Consider the following 14604-nt stretch of genomic DNA (forward strand, 5'->3'; position numbering starts at 1 on the left):
TGAGCAGATGCCATACCATGGCAAGCATGGAGCCTGCTCAGCTCACCGTCACCGTACGTCTCCTGGGTGCTGGCAGACGTGGGACTGTATTGGTACACAGCAGCAGCTCATTGCCTTTTGGCAGCAGACGATGCATTACGATTGGTAGCCATCATCGTCATACTCCTGGGTGCTCTTTTAGCCGACCTTGGTGAGGTCAGTCAGGGGTGCCTGGGCAGACATGAGAGTGACTCAGCCAGGGAGTAGCCAGGCCCCGCAACAGCAGCTCTAAGCCATTGAAGATAACTTCTACCCAGGGGGAAGCCTCTGGGATCCAGTTATAAATGGGAGTTAGAGCAGCTTTGTGCTGCCAGAGTGGTGCAATGTGTCCTAACCAGGTGTTAAATCTTTCTTAATACAAATTCGGTCAAGTAGGGCAGTCTGATATCATTTTCATCCATGTTTTCTGCCATTATGTCCAAAGCAGGCAATCTCTTTCATGAGTTCTGAATCAGCAAGATACTTCAGCACATGTATAACTGTAACCATATGTGTAGTCCCAGTGAAGTCAGTAGAAACTACACGTGTGCTGAAATACCAGGATGAATTATGGCCACATACCCTAGCCCCCACATCTTGTGAAATAACATTTGCCTTTGCCCCTTATCAAAATATTCTGCAGTACACTCTTGCTTCTGATCAGGGTTACAGAACTAACTGAACCTTTGACCCCTCACTGGTTTCACAGATCCAAGGATGAATTTGACAGACTAGGACTGATTCTGCTCCAAGGGCCGGCTCCTGGGTTTTTTTCTGCACGAAGCAGGAAAAAAAAAAAAAGCCACAATCGCGATCTGCAGGAGCTCTACCACCGCTGCTTCAGTCTTCGGCAGCTGGTCCCTCACTCCGAGAGGGAGTGAGGGACCTGCCGCCAAATTGCTGCCGAAGAGCTGGACATGCCAACCCTTCCCCGTGACTGCCCCAAGCACCTGCTTGCTAGGCTGGTGCCTGGAGCTGGCCCTGCTTGTTCCTACTGATAGCACTGGCAAAACTCACATTGTCTTCACTGGGAGAAGAATTAGACTGAATAGTTTTAGCAGCCATTGCCAGAGGCATTAGCAAGAGCTAATGCTAGAAGCATCGCATGGTGCTAGCAGCATTACGGCTAGAGAGGACTAGGATCATGGCCAGAAGCATTTGAAAATACACTACTAAAGGCACATTCCTCTATGTGCTGCATAGGACTTTAGCTACTCTACTTAGCCACAATGCTTTTAAAAATATCGGAACCTGTGAGATGCTGAGGACTTTCATCTCCCTTTAAGGTGTGGAATGTAATAATGAGAAGATGGTGCTCAGCACCATTACAAGTTCAGACTCAGAGGAAGTGGCTCACAGGAAAGGAAATTAAAAGTTCTGTAATATTTGCTATACAGTGGCTAAGGCAAGCATAAACTTCGGTTGGTTGAGCACATAGATCTAAATGTCAAATATCTCGAATATTTTTCAAATGCAAGTGGGATGTCAAAACTTGAGAAGAGTGATATTTATTTTTAAAAAACAAACAAAATGTGTAGGTTAATTCTTACAAAATATTTGATCAGAAACAGAACCAAAATGCCACTAACTTATTCGAGAGATGGAGAAAATGTCAACAGATCTGAGGCTGTTCATTATTGTGAGAGCTAAAAATTAGACAGGGAATTAGAGACAGTAACCTGAAAAGTAACAACAGCTAAAAACTTTGTGTGGCAGGCCTGGTTTCAGATACATTTTGTAAAGCACAATCAAAAAGTGAAACATAGATTGGTGGGCAGTTTGTGTTAAGGAAACAATAGAGGAGTATTGACCAGTGTGGGCTGTTAATTTGTTTGATTTGATTTTATCCACTAAGCAAATTAAAGTCCAAGCAGCTCTAAACTTTGTTATACTTTTGTACATCATCCTTGCATGCCAGCATTTGCCTAGAAACTCACCCTAAGATGTCAGTCATTGAAACTATTTCATGTGGAAGCATTGCTAAGTAAATTCCCTAAATGCCTATTCATCCCAGTAAGATGGAGAACCACTGAAGCAGCAAATGTGAAAATCTGCACAGCTTACTATACTGAAAGCAGTTTTCTGAGGATACGAAATTGAGACACAGAGTCTGACCCTAGGATGCATTAAAACTCACATGAGTGAACATGGAAGGAGGGTCTCCGGCTCCTATAATCTAGCCATTTAGGTTGGTTGATAGACAGATACTCCAATTGGTCTAGACTCAGTCAATGGTTAACTTGGTCTTTATTCATCCATTCAGTAATGAACTGTTACCTATGATGATGAGAGAGTTTGTTTTACTAGTTCGATGAAGTCCCCAAGTTAATACTACTGACTGCATAATTTTAGAGTATTTTATATAGGGAACTTGTTTAACTTGGTTTGATAAGGCTTTAAAAGTGGAATGTTTGCAAGATGCTGTTTGCAACAGTTACAACTGTTTTATCTCTGACTTGACTGGTATCAGTTGCATTATAGACCATTGCCAAAAACGGTCTTGTATCTCTTATTTTTAATGTCATGTTTATTGAATCTGAGTCAGTAGCTGAAGATCTATCTATTCATTAGAATTTTCTCTGTTTTCCTAAATATGTTGAAGTAGATAAATAAAGGAGGAAATGTGTTTGTACTTTTGCTGAAGTAATAGTGATAATAGTAATTAATTTTATTGGGAATTTGGCATCCAAATTCTAGGTAATTTCAAATTGTCATCCTAAATGTCCAAGAACTTACATATTCCCCTTTTACATGCCACATTAAGGCATGTTAAATAAGTTTTCTGTATAAAAAGCTTTAAAATTGGCATTGAAAATCTCAGTCTTAACCTTTTTATTTATGGGAGAATACTGCACAAGTGCAGAATTAATGTGCCACACAGATATTACTTTTTCCCACACACAAAAATTGATCAATGCACCTCTTGTGAGCAGTGGCAGGGGGCAGAGGAGGTCGCATCTGGTTCAGGTGTCAGGAGCAGCTGAAGGAGATGTAAATTACCACCTTGTGGATGGGGCTGGGCTCTCTTGGTCCCTCTCACTCATTATCGCAGTGCACCAGGAGCCAGGAAGGGGCTAGGCTGGGGATGCCCGTGCTGGTAGCTCCTACCATGCGCAGGGCTCCAGCTGCTAATCCCAAATGGAGTGGGGGAGTTGAGACCACCCCTGGGAACCTCCTCTAGCTCCAGGAAGCTCTGCAACCCCCACATTTCCTGCCCCATCACTCCCCATCTGCAGTGAGAGGATCACTGCACGGGGAGCTGCCCCCCATCTACCCAGCCTCCATGAATCTGGACCACTCCACACCCCCAACTCCCCTGCTGAGCCCCACTCCCTGCTGAGCCCCCTGCACCTGAACCCCCACCCCACTGAGTCCCAATTAGCTGCACCCAGACACCCACCCTACCAAACCCCACTCCCACAGCACCCGGTCACCCCCTGCCCCCAGACCCGCTTGCCAAGCCCATACCCCCACACTCAGACCTCCCCTGCTGAGCTCCAACCATCTTCACCTGGATCCCCCCACAGAGTCCCATTCTTCCTGCACCTGGAACCCTTCAACAAGCCCCTGTGCATCCAGATACCCCCACACCCGGACCGCCCCACTGAGCCATCCAGACCCAGGATTTTTGACTCATAAGCTGAACACATTTGAAGTAGAAATCACTGAGAGCTAATAAGCATGCCTATCTTTCTAGCCAGTGGAACCGGTCTGTAAAGTTCAGCAAAACCAACAAAACACTTTCAGCAACATTGGCCTTTGTAGAGGAAAAGTCTGCATTAAAAATAGTGTTACAGTAATAGTATCATAAAACTATGCCTTGAAGAGTCCAAAGGGTCTCAAAATAAGAAACAATAAACATAAATAACTATAGAAGACAGATTTCTCTACCTGTTTTGCAAATTTTTTCTTGTTTCTTTTACAGGACAAATGATCAGCTAGTAGCATTCCTGTCCAGGTATCGCAATATGAACTTCTTGAAGTCGCATGGGAGGGACAATGCAAGGTAACATCACTTCTCTTAAGTTTGTGTTGGACATGACAATAAAAGTTAGACAGCATGGTTACGCCCAGTATGTGCGGATGAAGGAGTCCTGAGTTCAGGAGACTGGCTCCATTAAAATTATACTGTGTCTTGGGAATAATTGTGTCTCATTCTTGAATGGCTGCTCCTGCATGTTATTTACAGAAAAGCATTGGTGCAGAGAAAGGCTTAGAGTAGATTGCTGCATACTCCACACTCCTAGGTAGGAGCGGGTTCAGGGGTGAGCTGGAGCCGGTTCGCACTGGTTCACAAGAACCGGTTGTTAAATTTAGAAGCTGGTGTAGAACCAGTTTCTAAAGGGGTGGCCTGGCTTCCCCAGAGAGCAATTTAAAGGGCCTGGGGTTCCCAGCAGGGGCTGGAGCCCCAGGCCCTTTAAATTGCCACCAGAGCCCCACTGCTGGAGTCCTGGGGTAGGGCTGCGGGGCTCTGGGGGCTATTTAAAAAGTCTGGGGTGGTAGAAGCAGGGGAGCCGTGGGCCCTTTAAATAGCCCCCAGAGCCCAGGGGTAGTGGAGGGCTTCAGGGGCTATTTAAAGGGCTAGGGCTCCAGCTGCCTTTGCTGCCACCCTGATCCTTTAAATAGCCACCAGAGCCCCACCGTTTCCCCAGGGCTCCAGCAGCTATTTAAAGGGCCAGGGAGGTAGAAGCAAGGGAGCCGCAGGCTCTTTAAATAGCCTCCGGAGCCTCAGGCTGCTGCTGCTACCCCGGTGGGGGAGAGGGAGAGGAGAAACTTGCAGGTTCTGAGGCGGGTAGTCAGGGGCAGGACGTGGGTTGGAGTTGGATGGGTGTAGGCGGGGAGAAAGGCATGTGGGGCTTGTACTGTACTCAATGTGCAGTTCCCTACTGGGTCTTCGGCAGCACTTCAGCAGCGGGGTGGGGTCTCCACTCGCTCCGGGTGAAGGACCTGCTGCCGAAATGCCGTTGAAAACTCGGAGCGAGTGAAACACCCCACCCCCCGGCACCCAAGTGCCACCAAGGACCCGGTAGGGAACCAGTTCTTAGGATTTTAGGAGCTCATCACTGGGAGGGTTGCTGCATCAGAAGGTGTACTTACGGTGGGGAGCTGAGCACAAGAGGTTTTCGTTTGTTCTCAGTTGTTTCTCAAACGGTCTAAGCAGTTTTACATGTGCAAATGGTCATTTTCTAACTTATTTCTGGGTGCAGCAAAAATTGTATGCAGTGTTGTTGTATCTGTGTTGGTCCCATGATATTAGAGAGACAGAGTGGGTGACAGTAAGAGCTCCATGGAAGCTCGAAAACTTGTCTCTCTTACCAACAGCAGTTGGTCCAATAAAAGACCCTCATTCACCTTATTTCTGTAGCAAAAATTGGTAGTTTCACCTCCTGTGCTCCAAGCAGGCATCGTGAATACCCTGTCATGTCATGTCATGGAGACAAACAGAGAAGGGGGAATTAGTCCTAAATATCTGTCTAGGATTCTCACAGCACCAAACTGACATGTTTCTCTGAGAAGTGTCTGTAAAACCCTTCCAAAACCTGATTTAGAACCCCCACACTACCATGCTGCAAACAGTGACATCCTTCACGCAGCAGAAGTTCGCTACCCTCTGCTAGTCATAACCATATTGGAAACAAACCCAACATCCTCACCAAAGAGGTTTCTACAACACAGCTATACAACATTTTTTCAAGTAGCGTAGAAGTCATACACCATGTTCAATTCCATGGCAGGGTTCTATTGTGTTATTAGGTTCTATAATGGATTCTTTAATAGAGTTTTATACTGGATCAATCACAAGTTACTGGTCTTGATGCCAGAATTACTGAAAATCTATGATGTGTTATGTATAAGGTCAAACCTGGCCTTAAAATCTGTTAATCTATGGATTCCTTAACAGGGCTCTGTCATAATGATTGAGCTCAAGACTAACAAAGAAAAATATACTGTTCTCTTTTATTATGTTTACAAAATCAAGCCTTAATGTTAAAGTAGGACTTTAAGAAACAATAATAAAACTTTGCATTTATGAGATGCCTTTTCCTCAAAGGTCTTAAAATACCATGTAAAGATGGATGTTGTTATTCCCATGTCACAGATTATTGAATCCCTTCAATCTCTTATTTGTATAGTTACCCCCATCTGTATGTTGTATCTTAATTTAGACCCCAATCTTGCACCTGGTTCCATTAGCACAGGCTCCAGAGACTGCGTGAAGACTCACTGACTTCAGTCCTGTAGATTTGATTGCAGGTTTAGCAAGCTAAATCACCAGGTCTGGGTCTTCCTCTGTGTCCTGTAAGGTGCCTGTCACATCTTTGGTTGTGGTACAGAAAATAAATAATAAGAGAGCAAGCAATACATCCAGGGTCACAGAGCCAGCCAGTGGGCGAGTCAGGAATATAAACCAATCCCTTGACTGCCAACCTCCTTTTGCTGTAGACTTACAGCCTCCCTTTTATCCTTATTTAGATGAATTCTTCACAACGTTATCATTCTAGTAGTGTTGTGTATGCAGGGCTTGTATTGCATTTGGTACCAAAATATATTTTAGAGGGAGTTATATAAAAACAAGTCAAAAATATAAATAGCTTTCAGAGCATATTCTCGGGTTTGGAAATACAGCTCTTCAGTGTGATTGACAGGCTTGGCTCTAGCTGGCAGTACAGTTAAATTGGAAAAGCAATGGAAAAGGTTTGGGAGATGCATTCCGTCGCTTTAGCTTTTCTGCTATTCTGGCGCACCTGATTATCCCCAAACACTGCAGCTAGCTAACTAAAATAACTAATGAATTATGACATTCATGCATAAAGCCGGTTTAAGATGCCAGCCTCAGCTGGGACTAGAACAATTTAGATCAATTAAATGCAGTAATTTGTTATTAATTTAATAATAAAATGTGCTAATGTGCCACTCATCCTCTCAGAAGAAGAATATCCCATTTATTAGTTCAGCTGTTGCTTTTGAATGTGTAAATATGTAAATGCCTTTTATCTTAATGTGACCATACACATTTTATTTTTACTCCTGACATGGTTGTATTAACGTTCCAGTTCATTGCTAGACATGGAAGGTCTTTGACTGTGCAGTCTCACTTGCACAGAGGAAATAAGTATAGGCAATGCTTGAGTTCCTTTTGCCTTCTGATCGAACAGCTGAAAACAACATATTACAAGAGCAGGTGTAGCGTTGGCACCTGGACATTTGCATTATGAGCTTCAGGCAGACTCAGATGTAGCATCAAAACAAAACATAATCTCAGAAAATGAAAACTAGTTCCCCTCTCTATTGGGCTGAGAGCTGGGCAGATGCACAGTGGGAGGAATCTTCCCCCATCAGACATTAGTGTGGAGTGCTGGAAGACCTTTGCAGCTGCAAAACTCTGGCCTCTATCTCTGTCCATACCATCCCCTGCATGCTGAGATCATGCATCCCCCAAGCAGCCATCATTCTGGCCCCACTCCTTGGGTACCAGAATCCCACGAGTTCCATTACAGCGAAGCCTCTGTGGATGTGGGAAGGATTTGCCCATATGGTATGTGAATAATGACAGTCTTCAGGCCTGATTCTTTGTTGCCTTGTACCTTGTGTTGTCATTGTAGCCCATAATAGGGGATGATATAACCATGAGGTTAGCAGGATTCAAAAAGAAGATTAGGCCATACATGAATAACAAGGATAGGCAGAGTTATAATAATAGATATTTAAAACAATAAAGAAGATCTTTGGAAGGGCTATAAACCTTCCAGCTTCAGGGTGTAAGTCAAACTCATAACTATTGGGGGTTGAAGGAAACTTCTCTTGGTGACCTTATCCTATAACTGACTACTGCAGGGTTTTTCCTGAAGCAACTGGTGCTGGTCATTGTACGAGCCAGGATACTGGGCTAAATGGACCACTGGTCTGATCTTCAGTGGCCATTCCTGTGGTCCTGGGTGTTTTCATCAAAATGTGAAGAATCATTAATACAAGAGTGCAGTATTTAAAACACAATTAGAGCAAATTATAATCCCTAAGGCTACCTTTTTGAATTCAGGGGTGAATAACAGCTTGTAAACAATAACCTTTTCAACTGCCTAAATCTGCTTTGTAAACAGCTGCCTACACTCTGAATTTAAAGTTGCCATAGTCTGGTTTGTACAATGGAGAGCGAGGGGGAGAGAGATTAAAAAATACATCTTAAAACTGAAATGCTTATACCTCTCAATTACAACAGAGTTTGTATTCAAGCCATGTAGACAATCAGTACATGTTTTACTGCCAAATATGGATAGAAACTAGGCTTTCTTTTTATAGAAAGAAGTTTTATTTTAGTTATGCCAAAGTCATTAAAAAGTACATCACTCTGATTTTCCTTTAGTGGCTTCAGAAAAGAAGTGGAGGTGGAAATGTCTCCTTAACTCAGCAGGAGAAGCATTATTTTCTTAGAGAACTGGATGTTTGAAATGAAATTACATACATTGGGTAGAGTTGTTACATCGCAGTTAGTGGGCAACGCTTACATTTTCTTCTCTTTTCAGCATCTTAGACTATTAAAAGCAGAAGAATAACTCCATAGTTTTGTAAGCCATTACAACTTGGATCACCCAGAAGATTTTTTTGACAGGAGCGGCACCTGGCTGGTGTATTATAAAATACAAAGAGAGTCAAATGTGACATCTTCACTGACAGTCAGGAAAAGACTTTTTTTTTTTAAGAAACCCTGCCACAATAGTCATTTGGGGAACAGTGTAAACATGCTGTGATTGTTGGATGTTGTTAAATCTTAAGGGAATCGGGAGCTCACAAGCAGAATGGAAACAGTTCAGAAAAGTTCCATTAAATGTTTTCTGTGTTGTTTTTTAATTTTTGTTTTGTTTTGGACGTTTCCCCTCCCTCTTGTGTCACATAACCCCATCTATAGTCTTGAGTTCTAGAAAACAGATAGATATCCACTCTTGAGCCATTTAGTAGGCATGTCCTTAGGGTTTTCAGCATCCAGCAGTAGGAGCCAATCTTATTCTCACTGGCAACATTAACACACCATGTAACAAAATCCTCCAGAACTTTACATCAGATGTTTAGTGAGGTAGGTGCCATTTTCCAACATGGCACATGCTACTCTGGAAACTGTATATTGTGTTAGGTAAATGGGCAATATTACCTATGTTGTCCATTTCTAAGCAGCTAACCCGAGTACTGGAGAACAGAACATCCAGTAATTGCTGCTGTATTGCTGTTCTCATAAATCATCCATGTAATACACGGCGCTACTAACTACTGTACATAAAGTACAATTTAATGTGCCTGATGCCAAACTATTTTTAACCACTTAGCTGCCAGAAGCCGTTACATTCTTAATAGTTCTGAGCTACCAGAGTATTTGTTCAATGGCTTACTTAGCTGAAATTTCACACCTCACACATTTCAGTTAATTTAGTACTGTATCATCCTGAAATACCTTGACTAGAAAGGTCTATTCATTGCCAGCTGGAAACATAGTCCAATATTTGTGGACACACTATATCAGCTGAAATAGTAACACCCTTCTTATTATGCAAAGCATGTGCATTTAAAATGTTTATACCTTACAGCTAACTTTCAGATACCCATATTCCCCATTGCTTCATAATCAGTGCTAGAGGTGACATAAAAACTGCTTGTCCTTGGCAATTTGCCTTCTCATAGCTTTTTCATTTTACTCTGTTTAGAAGATGGTGATCAGAAGAGCCCAGTATAAAGGACAACAAAATAGGCTGAAAGTGTGGGAAAAAATAAAGTAAGATCAGCTCAGATGTCCTCATAGGAAAATAGCCTGGGATTGTTTTTAGTAAAGTGCTGAATGAATTTGGCTTGTGAGTGCAGAAACAGTATCCGTCATCACCAGCCCAGATAGGTGACGTGATTTGAAGTCCTCCTAGAAAATATTTTATTGTGCACAGAGAAGAAGGGAAAAGAAGAATTACTGGTAGAAGAAAGCAAAAAGATTACATTAAATCTTTTGTGCCCGCTACTTAACAACTAGCTGCTGATTTCATTTTTAATTGTATAAACAAATAATATTTTGTGTTTCCATAGTATCTTTTCACTCAGCAATCTGAAAGCACTGTATAAAATAACTGAGTCCAGCATCATCCCTTCAAGGAAGGCAAATATCATTATCCCCATTTTACCCACAGGTAAACCAAGAGCTTGTGCATGATGAGTTTGTGTGTGTGGCAAGCTAGAGTGTGAATCTACATCAAAGAGCCTAGTAGAATTTCTAGTGCATTGTAGCCATAAGCGCCCACTCCGTGGGTGCTCCAGGGCTGGAGCACCGATGGAAAAAAACAGTGGGTGCTCCGCACCACCAGCAGCTCCACAGTTTACTGCTTTCCCCCACCTCAGTGCCTCCCACCTGTCAGCGGCCCCACCGATCAGCTCTTCCCCCTCCCTCCCAGTGCCTCCCACCTGCTGGGAACAGCTGATCCACAGCATGCGGGAGGAGCGGGGGCAGGAAGAGATGGGGCAGGGGTGGGGGGTTGGAGGTAGGGGTGGGTCCTTGGGTGGAATGGGGATTGAGCACCCCCCAGCAACTAGGTAAGTTGGTGCCTAGCAGAGTCCACACAGCAAGTTAGTTCATGGTGAGTTGATGCTATGGATTCAGACCCTGGCTTGCTGTGTACTAAATCACCGTGTAAATGAGCCCTTCGTCACAGAAAGGTTAATAGCCTGATTTTGGAGCTTTGAGTGCTCAACATCTCTGAAAATCAGTGTAGAAGTGACTTGCCCAGAGTCTCATATAGAGTCATTTGGAGAGCCATGAATGTTGCCCACATGTCCTCTCTCCCTTTCCCCTATTACAATACAAGCATTTGCTGTGCAGACATCGAGATGATGAGCACAGTATAAATACCTAGATAAACATTAAAAATAGTCTGGCGTTGGGTGGACTTATGAATACTATCTACACAACACTTTTTTCTTCAGATTTTCTATCAACGCGCCCACCAGCTGTGCTCCATCAGTGACAGCCTTGATGGGAGCTACTGTAGACTGGGCTGTCTGTGTTGCATAGCTAGATAACACGGTGCTTAAAGTTGCCCTATCGGTAACACTGCTCTACAGCCAAAATGCTTCTGAAATAAATGTAGTCCAACTTTACTAATTCTGGGTCACTGAAAACGAAAATGATTCTTAAAATTGTTGATTGGCTCTAGTTTTCAAGATATGCTATTGGGTCAGTATATATGACCCTTGACTTGGGAATGGCGGAGGGTAAGTGAGTTATAAAGGGAAGGGATCTCAATTTAAACCAGAAATGACTAAAATACATCTTTGACTGGATCTATGAATAAATCTATGACTGGGTTTGGAGAGTACTTGCTTTTTAGGCAAAACAATGAATGATGCAATCTGAAGCCGGTATTGCGTCATACATGATATGAATTGCATCATGTTATTCCTAGAAGTCATGGATGATGCAATCATAACGAAGCTTACATCACTCTGCTGAACAAATTGCCCTATATCAGCTCTAGAAATCATACAGTGTCTTGCTCTCTTATTTGTCAGTGTTTGATTTTGCAAAGAGACACATTTCTGTTTAGCCAGAGTGAGCAGAGATGCCTCGTACTTGTGTGAACAGTGCAGATAACTTCTGCTATGTTTGTGGTGAAGTGACTTTTGCATTACAAAAGCGCAGTATAACCACTATGGTTAAGAAAGCCTATCACCTTTATTTTGGCTGCCAAATTGGAGATCAGGACAAGAGGTGGGCCCTACACATATGCTGCAACACTTGTGCAACAAATCTTGGCCAGTGGTTGAACAGGAAAAGGAAATCTATGCCTTTTGCAGTGCCAGTGATTTGGAGAAAGCCAACAGATCATACCAGCAATTGTTACTTCTGCATGGTGCCTCCAGTTGGGAAAGGTGTGTCAAAGAAGAAAAAGTGGACTGTGCATTATCCAAACATTCCATCAGCTGTACGCCCAGTACCCCACGGAGAAGGATTGCCGGTTCCTGATGCACCAGAATCATTCTCACTTGAGTCAGACGAGGAAGAGGAAGAGGATGAAACTTCTGGTCCTGAACCATCAATGTCACAGGACCCACATTTTCTCCCATCCTCCTCCTCTGAACCACACCTCATAACACAAGGTGAACTGAATGACCTTGTCAGGGATTTGGAACTACCCAAGAGTAAGACAGAGCTGTTGGGCTCCAGACTACAGCTGTGGAATCTCCTGGCAGGCTATCAGGGCAAATAGAGCCCATCAATGCTTGCAGACTTTTACTGGACAGTGACAAGAGATGCTCCATTTAATGAATATAGAGACAAGCCAAGAAGCGCTGAGTAGACACTGAATAGGACTAAACTATGTACATAATAGTTTTTTGCCTTTTGTTTCATAATAAATTTTATTTATATAACCCTTTTTGCTGATTTTTAAAGTGTTACATAAACAGGACAGGTGAAACATTATCATGTAAAGCAACCATAAACACATGAAAAGACCTAGGTTTACAATTTATGATTAAAACTCTACTATCTACACAATATACATAGACATAAAATGTGAAAACTTAAATATCTTAGAAACAGTAGCCAATCAGTTGTTTTAATTGTCATATTTGAATTCAGCACATCAAAATACATAATAAATATCACATTTTATCTCTGAAGCAGACGACTTCTCAAAAATTGTAGACCAGTGTAATCTAACGCTCCCGACTTGGCTACTGCTCATGGAGCTGCACTGCTGAGAAATGTTATAGGGTGGGGGAGAACACTTATATAGAGAAGGCCATGTAGTGGCCATTAGATACATAACAAATATTCGTATTTGTTGTTATTTGACCTGTCTCTATGGTAAAGTCACACTGCACTAGGTACGCTTCATTAATAGTTGATTTTGTCCTTGCAGTGTTGTTTATTATTGGGGACAGAATGCTAAACACTTGCATTGTGTGCTGTTTAAGATTGAGAGCAAGTTCTTACATTTTTATTCTTGTATCCTCTGCTGTTGTGTTTTTGAAAACATTTCATTAGTGAAGAATGATGGAGAAAAGTCCATAAGACAAGAAAGACTTGGAATGTTCCTCTAAGGCCACGTATACAGAAGGGAATTCTAAGAATCAATGCTACTACTAGTCCAACTGCATCAGTGTAAGCTCTGGTAGAACCCATCATACAAAAAAAGCTCTGGCAGTTTCCAGTGTTTAAAAACATGGCCTCTGAGGATTCTTTCTTTGTGTGAGGGAAGACTCTGTTCCCTGACCTGCAACCCTAAAATGTTGAGGAGCCGTGAGAACTTATAAGAACTTCTTGCCTTTGAAAGTTTAATTGCAAGCAAATGGAAAATAAGATCTTTCAAAAATAATGCAAGTTATATCATTGGAAAAGACAGAGAAGGAGGAGACTTTAGAAGACTTTCTCCAAGCCAGAATTAGGGGCGGGATGTGGGAACAGAATTAGATGAATATATTGGGCAAATTCTAAGTGTATAAAAGAAGTGGGAAAAAGAAAGTAAGACTTTTTACTGTACAGTTGAACAAATTCAAATATGACTGCACAGATCTCTTATAAGGAATGGACCATAGGTGTGTCTTGGTGAACATTCGATAACATTCTAGGATATTCTAAGCTCTGTTGATATTTTATTACAGTGAGATGGGTCATGTGGATCATATTATTTTCACAAGTAGGGAATATGTTTGGTGCTTTGAAGAAACAAAATAAAAAACTGTGCATTACCTTGCAGTTTTTGCCTTTAATTAATGAAAATGAGCTAAACCTTAGGTGTCCTGACTTTTGTGGCATTGGACCAAATGTTTGCTCAATAAGCATGGAACCATTTAAACCATGGCAAACAGGTGGTTAGAAAATACTCCCCAAAATCTGTTCATTTTCTTTTCTTTTAATTATCAGTGCCAACCTGTTTAACTTGAGAAGCGCTCTGTACTTGAATGCTATGCATTATTATGATGGATGTCAGGACATAATTAATATTTAATCTCTGATCATTAAAGGAGATTTCATTTTCTCTCATGTTATTTTAAACTTACATATTTATCATTGTTTGATTTTTTTCCCTTTACTTAATCCAGTTATAACAGCTGTGTCAGAATGATAATTAACATCACAGTTGGTATTACCCTCTTTGTCAAGTTTGAGTAGAATGTTTTCTGGAGGCTATCTTTTCTTTTTTATGTTGTTTTGCTTCTATTTTTTCTTCCAACTTATATTTAAAGTCTCATAAAAATTAGCAGGCAAAGCAACATTGGGTTTTTCTAAATGTCTGTTAATTGCAGAAATAATTAATATATGTTAGTGCACCCCCACCCAAAAAAGGTGTCAAGGAGACATATTGACATTTTGAAGAAACTTCCTCACTGGAGAAACTTTCAGCTGTATCTAATTTAAACCATAAATCCATGAGCCTTTCACATATTTTCCATAAATATTTGTATGTTTCTAAATTCCCTAACTCTGCCCTGGCAGCATCAAGCACTATGTATTGTTCCCTTACTTCGCTAAGATTCTATTTTTCTGAGCTATCACTCAATCATTTTCCCCTTATACAAATTCCCATTTGTAATTTCTTCCTTTGAGAAATCAGA

General features: G+C 41.8%; 1 protein-coding gene across 1 annotated transcript in view; it reads left to right on the forward strand.

The window, feature by feature from the left end:
• Window positions 1-14604, forward strand: part of XYLT1 (xylosyltransferase 1) — a 347177-nt gene that overhangs the window by 267877 nt on the left and 64696 nt on the right. The window contains exon 6 of the mRNA XM_030578349.1: window positions 3944-4024. Within this exon, the coding sequence (XP_030434209.1) occupies window positions 3944-4024 (81 nt within the window). The remainder of the gene's footprint in view (window positions 1-3943; window positions 4025-14604) is intronic.

Source organism: Gopherus evgoodei, chromosome 10 (assembly GCF_007399415.2).
Source record: "Gopherus evgoodei ecotype Sinaloan lineage chromosome 10, rGopEvg1_v1.p, whole genome shotgun sequence".
Classification (NCBI taxonomy): domain Eukaryota; kingdom Metazoa; phylum Chordata; order Testudines; family Testudinidae; genus Gopherus; species Gopherus evgoodei.